General features: G+C 40.0%; 5 protein-coding genes across 5 annotated transcripts; 4 read left to right on the top strand and 1 right to left on the bottom strand.

The window, feature by feature from the left end:
• Nucleotides 1-1,543: 1,543 nt before the first annotated feature.
• MELLADRAFT_58814 (uncharacterized protein) lies at nucleotides 1,544-3,139 on the top strand (the record flags this gene model as incomplete). The annotated part of the gene is made up of 5 exons (XM_007403763.1): nucleotides 1,544-1,702; nucleotides 1,784-1,951; nucleotides 2,023-2,172; nucleotides 2,619-2,810; nucleotides 3,131-3,139. 5 exons carry the CDS (start codon nucleotides 1,544-1,546, stop codon nucleotides 3,137-3,139), a joined length of 678 nt encoding a protein of 225 aa, XP_007403825.1.
• A 2,694-nt stretch (nucleotides 3,140-5,833) lies between these two features.
• MELLADRAFT_87222 (family 31 glycosyltransferase) lies at nucleotides 5,834-7,860 on the top strand (the record flags this gene model as incomplete). The annotated part of the gene is made up of 5 exons (XM_007403764.1): nucleotides 5,834-6,339; nucleotides 6,419-6,834; nucleotides 6,912-7,083; nucleotides 7,157-7,320; nucleotides 7,421-7,860. 5 exons carry the CDS (start codon nucleotides 5,834-5,836, stop codon nucleotides 7,858-7,860), a joined length of 1,698 nt encoding a protein of 565 aa, XP_007403826.1.
• A 2,319-nt stretch (nucleotides 7,861-10,179) lies between these two features.
• Nucleotides 10,180-10,632, top strand: MELLADRAFT_30131 (uncharacterized protein; the record flags this gene model as incomplete). Its single annotated transcript, XM_007403765.1, has 3 exons — nucleotides 10,180-10,378; nucleotides 10,448-10,514; nucleotides 10,578-10,632. Coding segments are annotated over 3 exons (321 nt in total), but the record flags the coding sequence as incomplete, so codon positions are not given.
• A 1,617-nt stretch (nucleotides 10,633-12,249) lies between these two features.
• MELLADRAFT_46493 (uncharacterized protein) lies at nucleotides 12,250-14,530 on the bottom strand (the record flags this gene model as incomplete). The annotated part of the gene is made up of 5 exons (XM_007403786.1): nucleotides 12,250-12,828; nucleotides 12,968-13,277; nucleotides 13,368-13,603; nucleotides 13,700-14,295; nucleotides 14,365-14,530. The coding sequence occupies 5 exons, from the start codon at nucleotides 14,384-14,386 to the stop codon at nucleotides 12,628-12,630; spliced, it is 1,365 nt and encodes a 454-aa protein (XP_007403848.1).
• A 3,646-nt stretch (nucleotides 14,531-18,176) lies between these two features.
• MELLADRAFT_124140 (uncharacterized protein) lies at nucleotides 18,177-19,544 on the top strand (the record flags this gene model as incomplete). Its single annotated transcript, XM_007403766.1, has 6 exons — nucleotides 18,177-18,355; nucleotides 18,426-18,462; nucleotides 18,613-18,784; nucleotides 18,885-19,287; nucleotides 19,385-19,411; nucleotides 19,514-19,544. The coding sequence occupies 6 exons, from the start codon at nucleotides 18,177-18,179 to the stop codon at nucleotides 19,542-19,544; spliced, it is 849 nt and encodes a 282-aa protein (XP_007403828.1).
• Between the last annotated feature and the right edge of the window lie 3,222 nt (nucleotides 19,545-22,766).

Raw genomic sequence — 22,766 nt, forward strand, 5'->3', positions numbered from 1 at the left:
CTCACTGTGACGCTGACTGGGCCGGAGACGTAAACACACGACGTTCAACAACTGGATACGTGTTTGTACTAGCTGGTGGTCCTATTTCCTGGAGGAGTCGTCTTCAACCAACGGTTGCTCTGTCTTCAACCGAAGCCGAGTATAGAGCTATAACTGAGGCTGGTCAAGAGCTAATCTGGTTGAGAAACATGATGGCACGATTTGGTTTCACTGATCCGCAACCTACAGTTCTTCATAGTGATAACTTAGGAGCAATTCATCTAACTTCAAAATCAATATTTCACGCTAGAACTAAACATATTGAAATACATTATCATTGGATACGTGAAGTGGTGAAGAAAGAAGATCTCACAATTAAACATTGTCCAACTCATCTAATGGTGGCTGATCTGTTAACCAAACAACTTCCTAAAGAACAATTTACTAATCTTCGACGTAGTTTGGGTTTGAGGTTTTTGGGGTAATGCTCTTTGAGGGGGTGTGTTAAGATATCCTATCTTGATGAGTGTGGTCAAAGATCATTTCCTGTTTTGGTAAGTGTGATGGATAAGAATGGAGGTGGTAAATGGTTCTGTAGTGGTTGTATGTGATGCAAGACTTAGCAGCAAATCTGATGGTTAACAAAGGGGCTAATGCATGGAAGTTGAATCAAGGGATGCGGCTGGATTTCTTTGGGGGTTTCCTTCTCTATTTGTAATTCTCTCTTTCCTCTTTTCTGATTCTTTTCGTGTCGAAAAGAATCAGTGAGTTTTTCATCTTTCAATTCAGATTTTGATCATACTGTTAACTGATATCAATACTGTCATCTTAGAAACTTTTTTATTGTTTCCTGTTCATCTTTCCTTACGCGCTCTTCTTTTATTTCGAGCTCGCAGGTAGATAGAAGTCCATCTACTAGATTCCAATTTGTCTCTTTTATCTGATAAGCTTTACTTTTTCACTTTGTTCTTTTGTTTGTGGTCTGTTAGGTTAGTTTCCTGTTCTCGTCGTTGAATAGCAGACAAGCTTTAGTCTGACGCGGAACCTGTGCCCTCAGGTGTGTGGTGTCGAAAAGAATCAAAACTTTTTTATTGTTTCCTGTTCATCTTTCCTTACGCGCTCTTCTTTTATTTCGAGCTTGCAGGTTAGTTTCCTGTTCTCGTCGTTGACTAGCAGACAAGCTTTAGTCTGACGCGGAACCTGTGCCCTCAGGTTAGTTTCCTGTTCTCGTCGTTGACTAGCAGACAAGCTTTAGTCTGACGCGGAACCTGTGCCCTCAGGTATCCTTTTTCGTACTATTGCATTGTCTAGCGGTGAAGTCATCTCAAGACTCTTTTTAGATTCTTGTGTTCTGTTCCGTCGAGAACTTTATAGTACCACACCATCTCGTTTCCAGGAACGCGAAAATGCACTTGGAGTTTTCCCTTTCGCTGGTACCCTTCCTGTTATTGCCGAGGAGGATGAAGACAATGACACCTCTACCCCCATATGTATTGATCTTGAGGTGGACGAGCAAGCACCCGAAGAACCAGAAACAGATCACGACTCGGAATGTGAAGACATGATGGAAGGTGCTCCAGACTATGATGAAGACCAAGTACAGGCGGACGCTGTGGAACCGGAACCGAGTGTTGATACTTTAAATGAAGATTCGTTTGGTAGTAAGTACCACACAAGTGCTTCACGAAAGCAAGCCAATCGGTTGAATGGTTTGATCAGCAAGGTAAACCATTTGAACTTTGTTCTTCTATTTGATGTAACTTTCTGATGATGTGTAAGGATTCAAAAATCTATGATTTTGCAGGCCAACTTTGTCTCACGTCGTGTGGCTCGTTCTGCGGCTTGGAGACGGCATTTCTCAAGAGTAGCGAAAGGTATGAATTTGAAGGTTTTACCTTTGACTCCCGGTTACAACGCGACTCGGTGGAATGCGGAGTTTGATTCTCTTGACAGATTGGTCAAGGCACGTAAAGTGAGTAGTCGATTTCTTTGAGGATGAATTCAAAGAAGTACATTTCGATTTATATGGTTTTATGTTGGCAGATTGTCAACAAACTGTTAGCCGATGACCTCGCCCTTCTCAAGTCTAAAAAAAGACGAAAGGGCAGCCAAAAGCCACGAGGCTACTTTCACGAGATATTTTTTACACCCAATGACTGGAATTCACTTGAAGCTTTGACGAATGAACTCTCGGTGAGTCTTTACATCAATACTAACCTTTGCATCGGGTCCTCAGCTGACATTTTGACTAATCATTATGTCAACAGCCATTCTTGGATCTAACCAAACGCATGGAGGGTGACGGACCCAATGGATGCCTTGTCATACCTGAGTTCTATGCTCTCAAGGTCCACCTCGCTTCACGAGTCGACGAATTGTTTATGGGTGACGCTCTGTTGCCCATGCTCCGATCCATGCAGGCCAGGGTTGACAAGTATTTTGAGGAGGCATTGCAGTGCGACACAACTGTCATGGCGACAATTCTCAATCCGTTTTTCCGAATTCAATTTTTCAAACGTGCTTTTGGTTCGGAGCACGAAATCACCATTTGAGCACGCAAGTTATTACAAGACAAGTTTGACACTCGCAAGCTTGAGCACGCCAGGATCAGCCTTACTCACCCTCACACTGATCCTAAGCACACAGAAAGAACCGCGACGTTAGAATCAGCCTCTTCGAATCTTAAATCGTCCGACAATGTCTTCCAACTTTTCAAGGCTCAAGGTCCCGAGGTGGAGTCAAACGAAGTAGCTGCTTACATCAAGGGAACTCACCCAATGTCTTCCAAAGACAATGCGCGTGAAACCAAAGCGGTCTTGTCATGGTGGAAGGTATGCTATGCGTCTCTCTTGAATATTTCTCTTATAAATTTCGCATTTCGGGATCTGATGGTTTCACATCGCCAGGTGCACTGCGGGTCTTTTCCAGTGCTGGGGTCTCTGGCTAAAGACTACCTGAGTCTATCTGCAAGCTCGGCGATAGTGGAACGGACATTTTCAGCAGCAGCTGATATATGCTCGTCCGACCGAGTGCGCTTGGTACCTCGTACCATAGAATGTTGCGTAGGGTCGCGTCTATGGTGGCGTCAGCGTGTGCCGCTAGCACACACTTATACCGAAGTGAACGAGGCCATTGACGCTTTTGGCGGTAGGCAATCTAAAAAGTAGTTTATCATTGTATTTCAAACTATTTCTTCAAGATATCATTATATCTGTTCTTATTGTTGCTTGTCGATCAACTAAACTATGCCATATGCCGTATGCTTTTTTATATTTATGTTTATGCCTCTTGACATTTTGATTCTTCTCTTATATGCCAATAAAACAACCAAACTTATGCCCATATGTCCTTCGCTCGACAGTGAGGAGCAACGTGAGCAACGTGAGCAACGATGAGAGCAACGCTTTTTGCGTTGCGCGCAACGCAACGGGAGTTGCCTTTGCCCGTTGCGTTGTGGAGTCACAGTGAGAAATAACAAACGTTGATGACAGGTTATATACAGTTGTTTTCAAGAAGCTTGTCACAAATTCACTGCCAAATTGCATGAGTTTTCCTGGCAAATTGGAACAAGCTTTTTGAAAACAACTGTGCAAAGGTGAACTAGGTCTACTGTGCCGCAGTTGTGTACATACTTCCAAGTTCTGGGCAGACCTTGTATCTTTTGCAAACACTTGCTAAATCCTTTATGATTGTTGTTCATCTTTCATGGCTAGTGGGGAGAACATCCTTTTCTCATCAGTAGGAAAGATTTGACATAGCCACTCTGTGGTCAACACGCACATCAGGTGCGGTTAAGTTGATTTTAGAGACAACTGGTAAAACCAGTTACAGTCGTTTTATCTGCCAGTGCTGCGCTGATGAACTTTTTGCAAGTTTTCAATCAACTATTCTTGGAATGGCTGTAAGCTTTGACTTGGAATCTGCATTTTCTATCTCCCCTGGATCTTCAGTAACACCCCTAGATCTATCAACCTTGGCCGCATCTGCTTTTAGAGCCTGTGCAAGGATGTAATCAAGATCTGATCTTGTTGTGATACAACAAATTCACACCCTTCACACTGGATGATGCCTGCAATCAAATTGATTGCCGAGTGATGGATGAGGTCAACGAGCCAGCTTGCCATCTCTTCCTCCGCACGCAGCGCGTTTGCAGGCGGAGTAGGTGGACGAGGATTGATGTTCTTAAAGAACATTGCTCATTGTGAGACTGAAGCTCAAGCAGCTTGGCAAACTATGATCAAGGAAATCCCACACACCCACGCAAAATTTAAAATATTTACAATTTATGATATCATGGAACAGGAGCACCGTGACTTCTGCTGCACTTGGCTGGATAACCAAAGTGCATATGCATACTTCATCGATCGGCAAGAGACTTGCGTCGGTAACGGTGAAATGTAGAAACCTTGTGGTCTTTCGACTTGAGATCTGCTCGACTTGACTTGTTTGCTCGACCTTTACTCCCGATCAGACGTCACAACCATTGTCAAATTCACCGACAATAAGAACCTTCCTGAGGCTGTGGTGCTGAAAACCCACCGCACACAACTGAGACAACTTGTAGCATCTTTCAAAGTCTTTCATTTAACGTTTTAAATATCTTCAATCAGCTTGGATGAGATCTGTTCTTGTCCGCTAATCTTCACCGCCCAGTTGACAATTCCGATTGATGTGCAAGAACCAAGTCAACAATCCGCTTAGAGTTCGGTTAGTATTACGACACCCCTCTCCTGATGCTCCTGGGTGATGTTCAGCCTTGCTCAAAAGAAATATTTTCCGATATTCTCGCGCCCAGTTCAGCCATTTACTCTTTCGACACCAGACGAATAGCCGCAAATCAGGCGAGATACGAGTGCGGTCTTCTAATCGACTTACCACTTAGAACATCCGCTCTGGTGGATAGATTCTACAACATCATTTGTTGGTTGCAATCACACCTCACACCCAAACGCTTCCTCATCCAGGCTAGGCTGAACATACTTAAAGAATCACTAAGGGAGCCGTAGAGGTTGAGGTTGGACCTCTTCATTTTGCTCCGTCACTAATTTACGAAACTCTAAAGCAATCCACCTGCAAACCGTTCAAGCCGCTTAGCCTGGACCTCGACTTTGGATTAACCATATCAGATCGACCCTGTAGACTGTGGGTCAATCTCCATGTCTTTCGAGGTCCAGCATTGTTTCTGAATCAATCTGTGCACTTGCTGACTTTCTGTTCCTTTTCGAAAGATCCTTCACCTTCATTCTCTACTACATTGCTTCCTGCTTCGACCAATCATCATTTCAACCTTAACATCTGGTTGGCTGATCTCTTTTCATCCAAAACACTACATATTATCTGTGGTTTGTGGAAGATCTCAGGTGAGAGCTTAGCACCGCTTAGCGACATTTCTCATGTTTCCTTATGTCATTGCTGAAATTGCTCCGTTTGCTGATCAAATGCTCAATCATGATTTTGATCCGCAAAATGTTCTTTGGAACCACACAGCTACTAATCAAACGTCATCAATCATTCGGAAGTCTTTAAAATCTCACTGAAGTGTATCCAGCCTTGCAAGTTTACAATTTTCCACTGCACCATCATTCCACCACCCATCATCCGACAAAATCTTATTCACCCTCAGCATCAACAATTTTCAGTGCATAGACTTGCCCCATCGATCTTCAAACTGCGCGTAAATACCCCACATTCTCAGCGTCATTTGATTGCGTTCAACTGATTGGTCTTGGGCCGCCTACATCCTCATTAAACTGAAAAACTCCTTCCAACATAGCGTACCATACTACCACGACTTGAACTATCATCGAAATTTAACTAAATATCATCTCTGAATCTCAATTAGAGCCTAATCAAGATGGGGAAACTCCTTTTGCCTTCATCCATAGTCATTACACCTCCTGAATCATCAAGTGGTACCACTCCTCAAAGTTCTCCGCGACCTCATCTCGTCTCTTTGTTGGCATCCAAGACAACCCTTCGGCGTCATCGCTTGATACCTTTTATCATTTGCACTTGTATAGCTGGTTTGATTCTTATCATTTCACCCCTTCATCTTGTCCGAAACGCTGCTCGCTCTTCCCTTTATCTGATCGGTGTCCGAGCCCACAACGGTATTCCATCTGAAGCTTATGGTCGGATTTTACCTGTGGTTGGAGAATACGACCCAAACCAAGTTGGACTCGAAGCTTTTCCTCAATGGAACTCGCATCCTCTTCCTTTCTCAAGCTGGCGAAAATGGGCACAGTTCATCGATTTAAAGTCTCATGTCTTGCAGAACATTTTGATGCCTGATCAAGTCCCGATTCACACATTCCCTCGAGAGATCGTCTTAAGCCAAGACGCTCCCGAGCTTTCCGATTTGTAAGTCAGGTTCTTTCTCTACTTTCCTCCACTGTTTGATACGCTGAACTCCCAAGTTGACATATATACATCTTTCCAGAATGTTTGGAATTGCAACCACAGCGGACCGCGCTACAATCTTGTCCCATCTATGGTCACATTGGCTCAATCCTCGCCCACATTCCAACTCTGCTTCACCATCTTGTATTATCCTTCTTGGCGAGTCTGACTTCGAGACAGACTCGAATCATACCATTTCCAAAGCAGAAGAGCTTTCGCAAACTCTTCACTCACGTCGACAGTTACCAATGTGTCAAGTGATCGGCACTCAAGTTCGACATTCTAGTCGTTACGAGATTCGATACTTTGCACTTTTGAAGGAAATGGATGAGATCGCCCGGTCGAAGAATGAGAACCCAAAATGGTATGTGATTGGTGACGACGATACGGTATGGGTTGATGAGCGTATGCTCAGGAGAGAGTTGAACAAATATGATCCAGACAAGAAGTGGTTTCGTGAGTAATATTCCCTTTCAGATCCTTCCAGCCGTTTGCGATAGATAGACTAAGCCTTGCGTTTGATCTTATTTCAGTCGGAACCACTTCAGAAGCTGTGGCTCAGCTGAATACTTTCGGGAACATGGCATACGGTGGAGGTGGGATCATCATCTCAAGGGGTTTGTTCAAGGAAATGTTAGAACAACACGAATTTTGCCTTGAGGCCAACAAAGATGTCTTTGGCGGTGATGAAATCTACACGCGTTGGTACGTCAAGATACCTGTGGTTGGGAGCCTCAAGTATCTTCAATTAATCATTTGATTATCGTCCCTCTCACAGCGCTGCCCAAGCTATGGGGAATGGTGCTACAAAGGACACCGTCCTCACACCAATAGACTCGTTGCACCAGATGGACGTGCCTGGTGATGGAAGCGGTCTATTTCAATCTGGCATACCTTTCATGTCGCTTCACCACATGTGGCACGGATGGACAGATGCTTTTGGTAAGTTCGAATCAATTACATACAGTCACGACACATAAATCCTCGCGCCAGCATCGCGCCTATCCATCATATTGACATTGTCTTTCTTGTATCTTCACAGCGTGGGACCACCCCACAAGTTTTCATCATGAAGACAATGACTTAAACCAACTCCTTCTACTCTTGAAGGCGGCAAATTTTCTTGGGGGTGATAACCTTTTTCGAAGATCTGTACACGGCGACGGATCTCAACTCCTCAGTCTCGGGTACTCGTTCACGGTCTATGATAAACCTCTAGCACCACAAGATACGAAATTGGTCGAATACACTTGGAGTTATGATGGCTACGAATTACGGTATCCATCTAGAGCGCGGATCCCAGAGACTGACGAGGTTGGAACAGGCGGGAAACGTACATATTACCTCAGTCAATTGGAAATTTCACCAGATGGACAATCGGCTACCTTTATCCATTTGGATAAGTGGAAAAACCGAATGGATATCCTATGGGGTGAACCTTATAGACATAAAAAGCACAGAAGCACTGCTCGTTGGCACTGAATACCTAGATTTCTACCATGCGGGATCAATTTGTTCAAGTTTTGGCTTTTTTAATCGTTAAAGTTGACTACTTCAACATGATTTCTACCGCATTTTATTCTCCTCTCTTCGAAACATTCTCAGCAAAAGCATGTTTTTCTTTGTTGTCTTTTTGTTGTTGGCTTTTGAAAAAGGATTATTTCGTTCATCCATCGTTACTCATTAGACATCTTGTAATCTACACTGGTTGACATGCAATTAAAATAGGAAAGAAGTGATTGTTAAAACCATGAAATGAACATCAGTCTATCACCCATGGGCATGCGCTACCAATTTAATCTGACTCTAAAACCCTATCCCTCCATATTGTACCATATGAAAATAAGATGAGTCCAATATGCTGAAACCTTGGAATTAGCGGCTGCAACCAAGGTTTCAGTCAGCCGTCTTGTCGACCGCCACGTTCAAATCTCACCGTGTGTCCAAATCGATCTATAGGCTCAAGACGTGGAATCAGCAATTGTAAGTCAGGCAAATCATGAACTGACTTTGACTAACGGTGATTCCGCTCACGTCGTGATGTCCATCTACATACAGTCGTTTTCAGAAAGCTTGCCCAAATTTGCCCGCAAAACATCGAGCAATTTGGTGGTGAATTTGCGGCAAGCTTTTTGCAAACGACTGTACATAATATGAGTGAGGTCTCTTGAATTTGTACCATTGGATCAAAATGGCGGAGAGACTAAAGTGATCACTTCTCAGGCAAAACGTGGACATCCTGAATTCGATCCGGTAATTTCTACCTCATAACCGGCACTGTTTTGCTTTTCCGCTTCCAAACAACTATTACCTTGCGATGGGATTATTGTTAAGCAGTCTGGGGAAGCCGCCGAGTGACTTTATTTCAAAAGAGGATATCTTCAATCTGGAGTCCACCTGAGGATCTTTGATCTGTAATTTGAACAAGATGCTGAGCCTTCGGGTCATTGAATGTAGGTTCCGAAGTGACAAAACGAGTTGAACTGTTTCTTTCGAGGGCACTGCAGCGCGCACTGTGCGCGACACCTTTAGTTGTCAGTCCACCACACAATTGTGTTGCCTGGGTCAGTCCATCACGACATGTTGTAATTGGCTGTCATTGATGCAATCCTTAGAGTCTGAGGAAATGAGAAACATACACCATAGCCATTGAGGGCAACGCTACCGCCGAGAGCCGAGAGATGAACAGATCCCGGGTTTAGGTCGTGATGAAGTCACATCAGATTGTATCCGGCTCGCAGCAGAGCCAACTCCCTCGCTCCACAAACGCCCCCGGCTTCAAGGGGGCAGGCTTTAGAGGTGAATATTGACCATGACAGACAAAATTGACCGCGGCGTACATTTGATGCAGACCAGACCCGTCAAGATTGATTAGGTGTCTTCAACCCGAGATGTCTTGTACCGTTTCCTTGCGGGTGACATCAGGGTAACCCAAAGGTGGCGATTACCGCGATTCAAGCTGGATCAGCTCAGGTATGAGCCAATCATGACTAAACCGAATGAAGGAGAGTCAGACATATGACCTTCTTGATAGTTAGACTTGCAGAAAATATTGATCAATTCTTGAGCTACTGGTCCAACTGAAAGACGGTCAGTCGATCACATTCATGAAGACTTTATTTGAGTCTTCATATAAAGGTATCGCCTTTCAGCATTCAAGGACAATAATCACATCTCCTCGTTTGCCTTGCGAGATACACATTGCAGCACAAAAAGACTTCAGTACCACGCATTCGCATTCCCCTTGTTTATTACAAATCGTTAACTAAGAGCATATCAGTATCCTGCTCATTTGAATAACTTTTTATACTTTATCAAGCATTTATAAACATCATCATGAAGACTCAAACCAAGTCATCTATCCTCCTTATTTTAGTACAAAACCATGTTAACCTGTTTGCTAACGCAGCTCCACAAGGCTTTCACATGTCAATCTTTCCACAAATAGGCTCACAAGATTTCCTTTCGCAGTTTGCCAATCAATGGGCCAATTTTTTCCCTAACTTTCAACAACAACAACCTTCCACCCGGAACCGAGCTTCTAGTCAATCAAACCAACAACAAGCTCAACAAAATCAACCACAAGCCCAACAAAACAATGCACCAGTCAGAAGCTCAAACACTCCTTCTAATGGCGCTCAAAGCAATACGATGAGCCCTACGCAAAGCTCTTCAACTAGTTCTCCTCAGACAGCTCAGTCCAATCAGCCCTCAAGCAACCAATCTCCGAACAGCTCATCGGCCACTGCATCAAGCAAGCAAACAACCCCAACTGCATCCGGCGCTTCACCCACTGGAACCTGTGCCTCCATCACCGTCCGAAAGGAATGGCGTTCTATGGCTCGTGCCGACCAAAAATCGTATTTGTCTGCTGTTAAATGTTTGATGACCAAACCATCGACTTTGAAGCCCAGGTCAAACCTTCGATTGTATGATGATTTTGAGAGTGTACATGATCGTTCAAGGCCAAACGTACATTGGGTCGCTCAATTCTTGCCATGTAAGTTTCTTTCAGGTTTTTCAAATTTTTATATTTTTTAGATTAACTGATTTTTGGGTACACCTATAGGGCACAGACATTTCATCCATCTCTATGAACAGGCTTTGCAGTCATGTGGCTACAACGGAGGTTTACCGTGAGTGATTTTTACAGAAGTATTTAAAATTTCATACACTGAAGCCGCTCTGTCAATCAACAGGAGATGGAACTGGAGTTTAGACGCCGCCAATATGACTGCCTCCCCAGTCTGGTCACCAGATCCTGAAGTGAGTGAAACAACAAAGACTCTCTATTTTTCCTTCATGGGTGGATACTAACATTCCGAAAACAGGTCGGTTTTGGTGGTAACGGTATGGACTTTTCCAACGATCAAGATGGACTTGGAGGTGGAACTGTTCAAGATGGAGCATTTGCAAACCTTCAATTACTTTACCCTGATACCCATTTACTCGAGCGAGGTTTCAATTCACCTCCAGAGTTCAACCAAGGGTACGGGCCTTTTCACATTTGGAACACATTATTCTCAAACCAACGATCGCTGATTTTTTTCTCGTTCAAATTTAGTGGAACTTTGTACGGATCACAATATTTCGACGCCAATGCTGTTAATGTGGTGAAGAGTGCTGACAATTACATAGATTTCCACGTTGGACTCGAGGGTACCAACCCTTCATCTCCTGGCCCTGATTCACCTGGACCTCATGGAACGATCCATGCCACCATCGGAGGGGTATGTCCTTCCTCGCTTACAAAGTTCAAATTCATTGCAATTGACTTTTTTGATTCGCTGTCTATTTGTCACAGGACATGTCTCCTACTTCTTATGCCGCCAATGATGTAAGTGACCCTGTTCTCTATCGCAGTATCTGCTAAACAATCAGTGACTGACTCTACCTTTAATCTTGCAGCCGTACGTATTCCTCACTCACCCTAACACCTTCACGAGACTCACACATGCAATCTTTTAGTATTTTCTTCTTACATCACTCCAATGTCGATGCCATCTGGTGGCAATGGCAACAAGCTGACCCGAAAGGTCGAACCTATGCCTTTGGTGGAAACGTTGGTTAATTCCCTGAAATTCTCTGTCTTAGACCTCCGTAACTAATAGTCATTTTTATCTCAGCGCGTTCAAGGCCAAGATACCAGTGATGCGACTTTGAATGACAGGCTTGCGTTCTTAGGCTACAGTCCTGACCTAACCGTCAGACAAGCTATGGATACTTCAGTTTATCCTTACTGCTACAAATGTCAGTCACCCTTTTCTTCTCATGCCATCGTCGACCTCAATCCTAATCTTCAAATCATTTTTTTACAGATGAGTGAAGCAACACGCTTTTTATGAAACCCACTTTCTCTCTTTACTTTCAACTTATGCTCAAGATACCACCTCTACACGAACAATGTCCATTATATTTATGTTATGCCCCATCATCATCATCACCATGATTTCTTTCTACTTTTTTTCTTACTTACAATGCTCGATTTAACAACTTCATTTTCATTCTCTTTACTAAGCAAAAAAAAACATGCTACAATTATTGTTACACTATATACCATAAAAATACCCACAAAAACTATTTATATAAACTTGATTACAAAAATCACAATTTGTATTACAAGAAAGTGTTCCATTTCAACTTTACTTTGGGCAATATATCAATTCTTACTTTGTGCTAAACTATTTATCGCTGAGAGAAGCTCAAGATAGATCTCTTCTACTTGAGACTGTGTCTTGAGGGTTAGGGGTTACCTTAACATCGGTTTGATCTCTCTTTGGGAGTTTCCGTTTGCGAGCTTTGGTCGTGGATTCAGGTGAAAAAAAAACATGCAACTTATATAAATTTGAAATCCTCTAATGCCAAGCTGTAAAATCAATCCAATCTTTTTATACTTTTCAATCTAGATATATATACTCTTGAAACAATAAAATGCAAAAACAAAGAGTAGAAGAAAGAGAGACTAAGAACGACAAAAACAAACAATGAATATAAATGAGCAAAAATGAAACACATAGAGAGAGAGAGAGGAGATATCCAAATAGAGAAAAAACATCATCATATACAGAAAGAAAAGAGAGTCTGCTATAGAAAAAGAAGAAGAAAACCCCTCTGAAATCGTTCCAAATTCTCATTTCCCATTTCCAACCTAAACAAAACCTATCCACAAATTTTGATCTCCAAAACCAAATACAAAACCCCCCCAAAAAAACATATACAATCATGGAAAAAGAAAAATAAAGGATTGTATTACAAATCATCAAGTTGATCATCATCAGATCTCAAAAAATAATTAAAAAACATAGATTCATGACTCAAAAACTTTTCAATAATCAAATAAACATGTATAATCAATGAAGGAAATCGTTTTGTAAAATAATTCAAAAAACCTTCTGGTAAGTTACCTAATGTACGTTTTAAGTTTTCTGGTAAATCTTGAAAATGATGTTTCTATTATATTCATTTCATAACGATGAAATCCAAAAAAAAAGAAGAAAAAAAAGGTCAATGTCACATCAGTTTTTTCTTTTCTTTTTTTTTGGAGTTTGAAGAAAAAGTAATAGATTTTTTTTTTCGAAAAAAAACAAACTTTATTTCTTAAAACCCTTAACAAATCTCTAATCGAACCAAAATCATATCTTCTATACTTTCCCAAATTCTCAACCAAGATCTTATCTACTCTCTTATCCCAATCTAATCCGATTTGACGTGACAAAGTAGAAGGTAAATATTCATAAAAGATTTCAAGGTTTTCTAATCGATTTAAGATTTCAATCGTACTAGGTTCTTGACTTTCTCGATCTAAGATCTCAAACCGATCACTCGATTCACATAAAAACATTAATCTTTTATTCGGATTCCAAAAATATGGGTTCTGTAAAACTTGTTCTGCTGTAGGTCTATAGCAGCCAAAAAAAAAACCCAAAATTAAATCTTGAATTCGTTTTTTTTTTCCATACAATCTTTTCGAATCAAAACAAGACACTTACCTTTCTTTTGGATTAGATCTCAACATAGATTTAATTAAATACTGAGCTTCAAATGCTTCTTCATCAAACCCATCCAACTGTTCTAAGGTCATATCACCCTTCAAGATATTCACTTCTCTTTCATACCTACTTCCAAACGGATGTTCACCTCTAGTAAGTACATAATAAAAAATACAACCTAATGAAAAGATATCAATCGATCTAGTCAATCGATTCCCATTCGAACTCGTTCCATTCTCATTAGTTTCAATCGATCCATTCGACGTAGAATTAATCGTGGATGAAGTTATAGATGAATTGGGGGTCAAGTTGCTTTGTTCATTTAGATTCACTTGTCCTTTTAAGATTTCAGGTGCTCTATAACCAAATGATCCAGCTCCATGATTAGCAGTTTGAGCAAAACTACTTTCATCTATATCCAACTTTTTACAAAGTCCGAAATCCGAAATCAACATTCTAACGGTTCTTCTTTGATTCAAATTTTTGCAAGATGGTGCTTTAATCGATTTCTTTTCATTTGATCTTTTATTCGAAATCACTGGTCCTTTTGTAAAACTAATTAAAATGTTTTGAGGTTTGATATCTCGATGTACAATCTTAAGTGAATGTAAATACCTTAAACCAGAGGTGATTTGTTTTAATGCTTTCTTCGGATTAAAATGTTCTAAGATCTCTTCATATTCATTAAAGTTTTTCTTTTCAATCAAATCAAATAACGATCCATTACATAATTCAAGTGCGATATATAAAAAATTCTCTAATGATTCTTTTACAAAATATCGTATCACATTCGGATGATCATCTGATTCTTGTAAAAGGGTGACTTCATGAGTGGCTAAGGTGACAAAATCTTTTAATAATCTTTTGATCGCTACTTGTCGTCCTTGAAATGTTCCTTTGAGTACTACTGTTCCATGTGAGCCGTATCCTAAAGATCGAATCGTAACACAATGCGTCAGTTACAGGTATAAAATGCAAATCATAAGAACAAACCAACCTAGAGTCTCGTCAGTGATCATCAAGGATCCAATCTTATGTGGTTGAAAGCCTCCGGAATCAACTGGTGATAGTAAGGAACCGAAAGAAGTAGTAGTAGCAGAGATGTCTAGCTCAGGTGGTCTGTGATCAGGAATCTTGGTGGGAGTGATTTGCTGGGTAAGGTCAGACAGGCTGGGTTGTTTGAGTGAAGAAGTAGAATTGAGATGTGATTTCTTTTTCCTCAAGTTTAGTTTTGGTTTTGATGGTGTTGCCTGCTCGTTTTCAACTTCTGCAAAGCGCAAGGTGGGCTGAGATGGGCTAGCAGTAGCAATGGTCGTCATTGAAGGATGTGATTTTAATGACCGAGTGGTATCAATGATAGAAACAGGGAAATCGACTTGAGCTTTACAGGCTTCTGCTTCAGCTTTGGCAGCAGCAGCAGCGGCCGCCGCTGCTTTTTGACCAGGTCGTTTGCCTCTTCTCCGTTTAGGCTTTGGCTTCGGTTTAGGTGTTTCAAGCGTCCCGCTTTCTGCTTGTTCACCATCATCATTATCGATTTCATCTGTGGTTTCATCGGCTTGATCCGAGGTGGAAGGGGCTGTCAGACCAGAAGGTTTAGGTTGAAAGTCGACGATATTAACTTTTGAATTTACACCACAGACTCCATCTCTTGTACCTGTATTCGAAACTGCAGTTCCCTCCACCAAATCATCTGTAAGACTATCCGAGTTTGATTCCTGATCGTGAAAGGCTTTTGGTGACACAATCGCCGATTGAGAAACATCTTCACTTTGTCTACCACCCAGCCAATATTCAAAAAGATTAACAGGCTTGTTACGTGCAATTGATTCAGGTAAGCTACTCGACGTCCGCCGCGCCAGATTATCCCAGCGGTAAGAGTGGGAACTTCGGGTCTTTTTGGAGGCTAACCATACCAGAACAAAGGTGAAGAATAGGATTGCCAAGGTCGGGTTCATGCTCAAAGTAACATCGTCAGGTTGCTCATTGGAATCACGGGAGCCATTTGATTGGATGAGTTGATTTTTGAAGCTTCGTACGATTAGTGAAGAGATCTGAGCAGCACGTTGCTGAATCACTGGTTTAGGAGACTTTGAACTAGAGGGTGAGTTTGAAGGGGTTGGTGATAAGATGCTAGATAGACTGAATTTCTTCGCTAGACTTGGGCGTGTTTCCTGAGAAGGGATTAACGGAGGTTGTGGGGCAGGATCCAAGGCTAAGGGTGGATTGTCTCTCCAACGGCCTCGACCATCAAGAAGACCATGTTTCGCACTTGAGCCAGCTTCCAAGAGAAGACTACGATCATAAATTGATCCAATTGTATGCGTTGCTAGTCCAGCATCAAGAAGAGTATGAGTACCAATGACATTATTGTTACCAAGAGCTTGTTGAGCGGATGGAGCAAAAGAGACCAGAGGATAGTTGTCTTGAGACATGATATAGAAAGATTCATCAAAGTTTCCTAGAAAAGCTTTCTTAGAATGAACGGTGGGATCAGATTCGGGTCTTGAGGTTGAAGAATGAGGGTATTCAGATTGTGAAGCTTTTGTCGGGTTATATTGTTCATACATAGATGAAAACGTTTGTGAGGATAATCCACCTTGAGATGGCATTAGCCTGGGTTGAACAAACATGACAGGTTGTTGAGCTGAGGGTGTTTTGTCTTCGGATGAGTGGGTATTTTCCCAAGACGGACGAGATGGATCGGGTCTGTGATCAAGGTCCTTGCTGAGATCTTGAGTCTTTTTGGGAAACGCCACATCAAAGATATTGGTAACAGGGAAATCAAATGAGTTTTGCCACTTGATCTTGCCATCCTGATGTTGGAGTGGATCACCTGGATTGTTAGTTGAAAGTCGATCGAATTGAAAGCAGATCAGATTTCCATCATGCATAGGTTCAAGATATGATTCATCTGGGGTTCTTGTCCATTGTGATTGTAAACTGTTTCCTAGATTAGAGGGTGAGTAGGTCGAGTATCGTAGTGTTTGGATGAGTGTATCGGGTTTAGAATAAATTGATATTTGATAGTCTGGATCACATGATAAGAGCATCGGATTGTTAATTTCAAGTAGAACATTATGAAAAAGAATGTAAGTGAAAACATACCTGTTCGACCGATATAAAGCAAATCTCTTGGTCGTTGATCAATATCATCATCACTCTGAGACTCTTCAGTTTCAAATCTGGATGATGAGCCTTGACCATCATCTTCCATTCTACAAGTTTGACGATTTAAAAGACTATCAAACCTTTCACAAGTTTGACGACCTTTTCCTTTATGTGGTTTACGATTGATATCAGCCTTTAAGACACCAACGACTTGTCCGTTTTTAAGATCGATTCCAATCAGATTAGTATCTTTCTTTCCCACAAACATTTTTGAAGAATCTGAAGGAAATGTAAAAGGTGATAGATTAACAAGTTGTGAAACTGAAAGTGGTAATTTTTCAAGTTTAGATGAATTTGAAGAACGACTGAGTACATAAAGGTCACCATCATTATGAGGTTCGATTGCATAGATTTCCGAATGATCTTGTGAGTTAGATTGATCGATATGATGATTAGATTGAACTGAAGCTAAATCGATTAGCCCTTCAGTTTTTTGAGAAGGATCATTGAGAGTCCAATTCCATTTTCCAGTATTACGATCTAATCCATGTAATTTACCATCTAGAGTGGTTACTAGAACTAGATTTGATAATTCAAAAGGTTGATGATTTGATTGATAATTTGAATGAAGTTGATCTAATGAGTTGATGGATGATGATGATGATGATGATGATGGATTTGAATCGATAGGTGAGTTCATCAGGTTTTAGTATTTTGAGTGTTGTCTTTGGATGGCCTTTTCCTTTTTTGTGTTTTCCAATCAAGGTAAATGTTGAAAGTTTGCAGAATGTATGCAGGGTCTTACTCCTTTCTGACAATAGTAGTTTTGATGATGCTGTGTAAAGTTGAGAATCGAGTTTACAGAATTGATGTTTTGTTGATAAACTTTTGCAAGAAGATGAAGCTTTTCAAGTGAAACTTTTCTCTTTACAACTGCAAGAAATGCTTGAATCGAAATTGAAATTGAAATTCAATTTGTATACAATTTGATTTTGACTGATGAACCTTTTAAAATTCTCAATACAAATTTGTTTTAAGTTTCTTTCCCATTCTAAAACTTTCCTTCACTCAACTACAAAAAAACTCAAACAAGAAATTACATCATTGCCTTGTCGGTTGTTAACAAGTCTGTTTGTCCTACAACAACACCAAGATCGTTTCATAAATACTTTAACATCATACATATGGAAACATTTGACCCAACCAACTCACTTGAAAATAGCCACACACACACACTGGTGCCACTGGTCGTGACTGGTGATGTTGTAACGATATTTATCAAGTAACTCTAAAACAACTTCAATGCCTTTAAAGAATCAAAGCAGGTCTTTTATACATGCTTCCCTGCGAACCAGAACTTCAGAAGAAATTCTTACATGGATGATCGGTCTGAAGTTTCTTTGTGCTAGATTTCTAAAACTCTACCATGTATTACCCATATCACAAGTTGCAATATTCTAAAACATTTACTCAACCAGATCACTGATCAGTCTGAGCTTACCAGAACTGTTTCACACCTATATGTACTGATGAAATAAAAAAGATCAGATTAGACTCCATGAATGAAAGCGAACGACTGGTAGATCTTATCAGTCCTCTTTTGAAATTGTGGTCCCAAGTGTAGCCTGTTAAATTTGACCCACACTTCTCAGGTCCCCAAGAAACAGATATCCTTTGATTGACTCATATATCATATCTAATATGAACCATCTAATCCTTCATTCATTATTCCATTTTCTTTTACAAATCTTCATTGTTCAATGTCGTCCAGTCTTAGAATCAAGTCTTTCTTCAAGTACTAGAGTACCTAAAGTAGCACATTTGGAAGCCACTGGTCCAGAGAACTGGTATCCAGAGACTGTTGAGCGAGTCGTACAAGGGTGTGTTAAAGACTTTGTCAGTTCGGAGCTTGTATGTTGTATCTTGACTAACGTATCAACTATGGTTTAGACGAGGTTCGAATATTCCTCGAACAGAGGAAATGCAAGTGAGCTTTTGATTTTCTCAGAATGTGTTTTACAATATACTCTATCATCAAAATCTCTATCATGCACGAAACAACATCAGATTCATCATACATCCATTTCTTTTGAGAAAAACAAAAAACAAAAAACTGATTTTAAGAAATTTATCTTAGGAACGTTATACCCAATACTTTTCAAATGTACAAAAAAATCATAAAACACCTGAAGAAAACATTTATAAACAAATGGAATGGAACCCTAAACTTCGAAACCAAGAAAACCTACCAAGTTTTCTAAATCCTCAATGTCATCAAAGATCAGATCTAGTGAAGATTTTAAAGAATGGTAAGTTTTAACCAAAGAAATCATGAATAAAGTTTATTCAAATTCACATTATAACTCAACTTCAGCTCTTCTTATGAACCATTGATTTTGATCTATACAGATTTCCCATGGGATTTACCAAAGGAAGTTGAACATTTTGTAGTTTGGATGCGAATTCCATTAGTCAACAAATCATCATTCCAAAAGCACGGTAAAGAAAGATTTCCATCGATAAAATACTTTAACCAAGACCGAATCAAAGGATTACTAGAATACATAGACAATCATCCATTCTTTGGTTACAGTGGGATCCATGATGAGAATCTAATCAAACCTTTAAATCCTGCAAAAGAATTACATCCGAATGGAAATCCTTATAAGACTTTTAATAATCAATTCATCACTCAGACTGAGGGATGGCAAGCTATTCAATGGGCTGGTAGACATGTTAATGCTTATCTTCAAAAAACTTTTCCTCAAAATCAATATGAGTTTGTTTGGAATAGAAGCACTAAAAAAGTTAGGTAAGCTCTCAAACTCTTTCTTTTATATGTTTCATTGATTTTTTTTGGGTGGTAGTCTTTACTGATCAATGAGGTTTACATACTTTTCTTTTTCAAGATCTTTTGTGGATCCAGAGCACATTCAGTAAGTCTTTCATCATCCTTTATTGCTTTCTGAAAGGTTGTGAAGAAGAGGCATAGTATTAATAATACCTGATCCATGCAATCTCTCTCTCTGTATCCATAGTGTTCTGGTCAAGTCCAAAAACATAGATTGACCAAAAATCTTACATGATACATAAATATAGATTTTGTTGTTTGTTTACTAATTTATTCTGGAATAATATTAGGATTCATCATCTATATCTAGATGTTGCAAGTCAACTCTTAAAGGGCACTCACCTTTACTAGCTTATGAAGCTAGTATCTATCCAACACCTACTCCTAGTACTGATCACAATCAAAAAATCAGACATTGAAAGTACATACATTCTTATGGCTATATAGATATGATGATCAGCTTTTACAATACTCCTCATGAATTCCTAGACAAAAATACATCTTTGAAGTTGAATGCCATTTTGCCCTCAAGGTCCAAAAGATTGGTAACAGTGGCAATATAGGGATTTCATCAAAGTTCAGAAATGCAAAATATATTTGTAACTTGTATGCCAACTCTTAAAGGGCACTTACCATTACTAACTTGTGAAGCTAGTATCTAACACCTACTCCTAGTAGTATGTAGTACTGATCACAGTGACACTCAAAAAATCAGACACTGAAAGTACATACATTATTATGGCTAATAGCTATATGTATATATGATGATCAGCTTGTACAATTTGTCCTACACAAAGCTAATTGATTTTGGAACTTTTCCACAAACCTTTCCAGACCAGTTTGCATAACAAAAAATTGACTATGTTCCAGACTCTTTTACCCCTAGACAAAAATTCAAAATATGTCTTTAAATGCCATTTTGCCTTTAAAGTCCAGAAGACTGGTAACAGTGGGAATAAGGGATTTGATCAAAGTTCAGAAACGTAGGAGATATTCTGGATATCTGGCTTTTTGGAAAACCTTTTGGAAATGTAATTTTCCCAAAAAAAACAATCCACACCCTACAAGCAAGAAGACTTTCTACAGTTACGCAATAATTACGGTACTCAAAGTTGTGTATAGTGTGTATAGTTTTCTGTGTATAGTTTTTTTTGGCAGGGAAAAAGAAGCCAAAAGTATATTTTCATTTTTTCCCTGCCAAAAAAAAGTATACACAACAAAGTATACACAAATACAGTACTCAAAGCAAGTATGTGGCTGTACATACTTTTTCCCACATACTTTTTGAGTTTTTTTTTTGGGCGGGGAAAAAAAAGTATGTTCGGGTCCAGAACTATGTCGCTTTGAGGACCCCAACATACTTGTCTTCTTCATTCCTTGGTGTTAATCATGCCTCGAACTGGCCAAAGGCACAATATATCTGCGGAGCTTGGTTGAGCCTCTGCACAGGTCATATCTGTCCTCCAATCCACTTCACAACCCCCCTCTTGCTTTGCTCTATATGCCTGCCTTCACCTTGAATTGATATTGACTACCGCTTTGATGTTGATGGACAACTCTGAAGAAGTCTTTCTCTTCTCTGCTCTCTCCCTCATTCAAGCGTTCAACACTTTCCTCAAATCCAGCTATGACCTTCAAGCTTTCACTATGTCTCAGCAAGCAATTCATGAACACACTTTCAAGATCGCTTTAGCAATTGGTCAAGCTTTTGAAGATCTTACTCACATCTGATATGTTGCACCCCAAATTCATCGACGGCTTACGACCTTTCAAAACCTAAAGCTTGATGCAGTTTTCAATGGAACTGAACGAAACTTTCTCCGACATGTAAGTTCCTTTTTTTCCATTTGCCAATCACGTTCAGCAATTGATGTTACTGTTTTTGTGCATGAAACTAACCCAGGCACGGATGTCAGAAGAAAACTTCTACCAATTAGCAAGTCTCATCCGTGATGATCTCGTATTCCACAACAACGCCTCTAACCCTCAAGCACCTGTTGAATGGCAGTTGATGGTCACTTTGTATAGGCTCGGACATAGCGGGAGCGGTGGTAGTGCTTATATGATAGGGCGGGCTTTTGGTATTAGTGGTACGTTACAAATACCAAATTCCATGTGACCATACTGACACTTAGTCTTTTTAGAAGGCTCAGTTCACAATTTTACACATTGATGTTTCGAGGCCATTTTAAAACTAGAGTACAAATACGTCTACTGGCCGCCTCAAGACAAAAGAAATGAAATCAAGCGGAATTTTGGGCGGAAGTCTTTTTTTAAAGACTGCGTAGGGTGTATCGATGGTACTTTAATACCTCTTTCTTTTGCACCAGTCAAAAATCCCGAGTATTTCTGGACTAGTAAGCATATCTACGCACTCAACACTCTGTTGATCAGTGATCATCGAGGTCGAATCATCTACGCCAAACACAGGTGGTGTGGTAGTGCACACGACCAACGAGTGTATAATTCAACTCATGTAAGTTGATTTTTTTTTGATCATGATGAATGTTGCTGTTGACCAGTTGTGTTTAGCTTGCACAAAATTTAGATCAGTATTTTAGCGAGAACAAATATCTCTTGGCCAACTCTGGTTATTCATGTTCAAAGAATATCATTCCTACCTTCAAGAGCCCTCGATTGCAAAAGTTGGATCCTTTGAAAAGGGATTTCAACCGGGCTCTAAGTGAACAAAGGGTCGTTAGTGAACACGGTAATGGCCAACTTAAGCTGCGATTCCAATATTTGCAAGACTTGCGGATCCTCATTAAGGATGTCCATTCAGCAACACATGCAACCAACTGGCTGCGCGTGTGTTGCATACTACACAATTTTTCAATTAAGTTTAATGATGTTTGGACCCCAGAACATCCGGTAAATCTTGAAGTCCCTAATGGTAATGGTGACACTGATGGTGACCATTTGCCTTTGGGATTGGGACAAAATACTGCTTACGTCAGGCAAAACACTCTCCTAGAAGATTTTAGAATTTATTGTCAAAGTCAACATTATTGAACCAAAGGGTTTTAGAATAATTCAAATACATCAAAATTAGTGATCCTGTTTCAAGATAATCTTCAAGTTTCAATATTTGAGTGACTTGTTTTTAACTTTGATCAATTTAAACACTCAAAAAGATTTAATGAATTCAAAAGTTTTTGGAGCAGTTGTTATTTGCACTTAAACTGGTTGTACGTTACAAGATATCTTATGTTACAAATGAATCATTTGATCTTGTGAATCCAATGAGAAATTTTTAAATTTTACACTTTTTTTAAAACATCAAGTGTGTCAAAAATCACTGTCCGAGTCAGGACAATGAGAGAACTGGTCTCAATTTTGGGTAACAAAAAATCAATCTTTATTTCAAATATAATCAGGAGATAACCCTTTTCAAATACCATGTTCTTTTGAACTATTTTAATAACACATCATTTTAATTT

The sequence above is a fragment of the Melampsora larici-populina genome (genome assembly GCF_000204055.1).
Source record: "Melampsora larici-populina 98AG31 unplaced genomic scaffold MELLAscaffold_1, whole genome shotgun sequence".
NCBI lineage: Eukaryota > Fungi > Basidiomycota > Pucciniomycetes > Pucciniales > Melampsoraceae > Melampsora > Melampsora laricis-populina.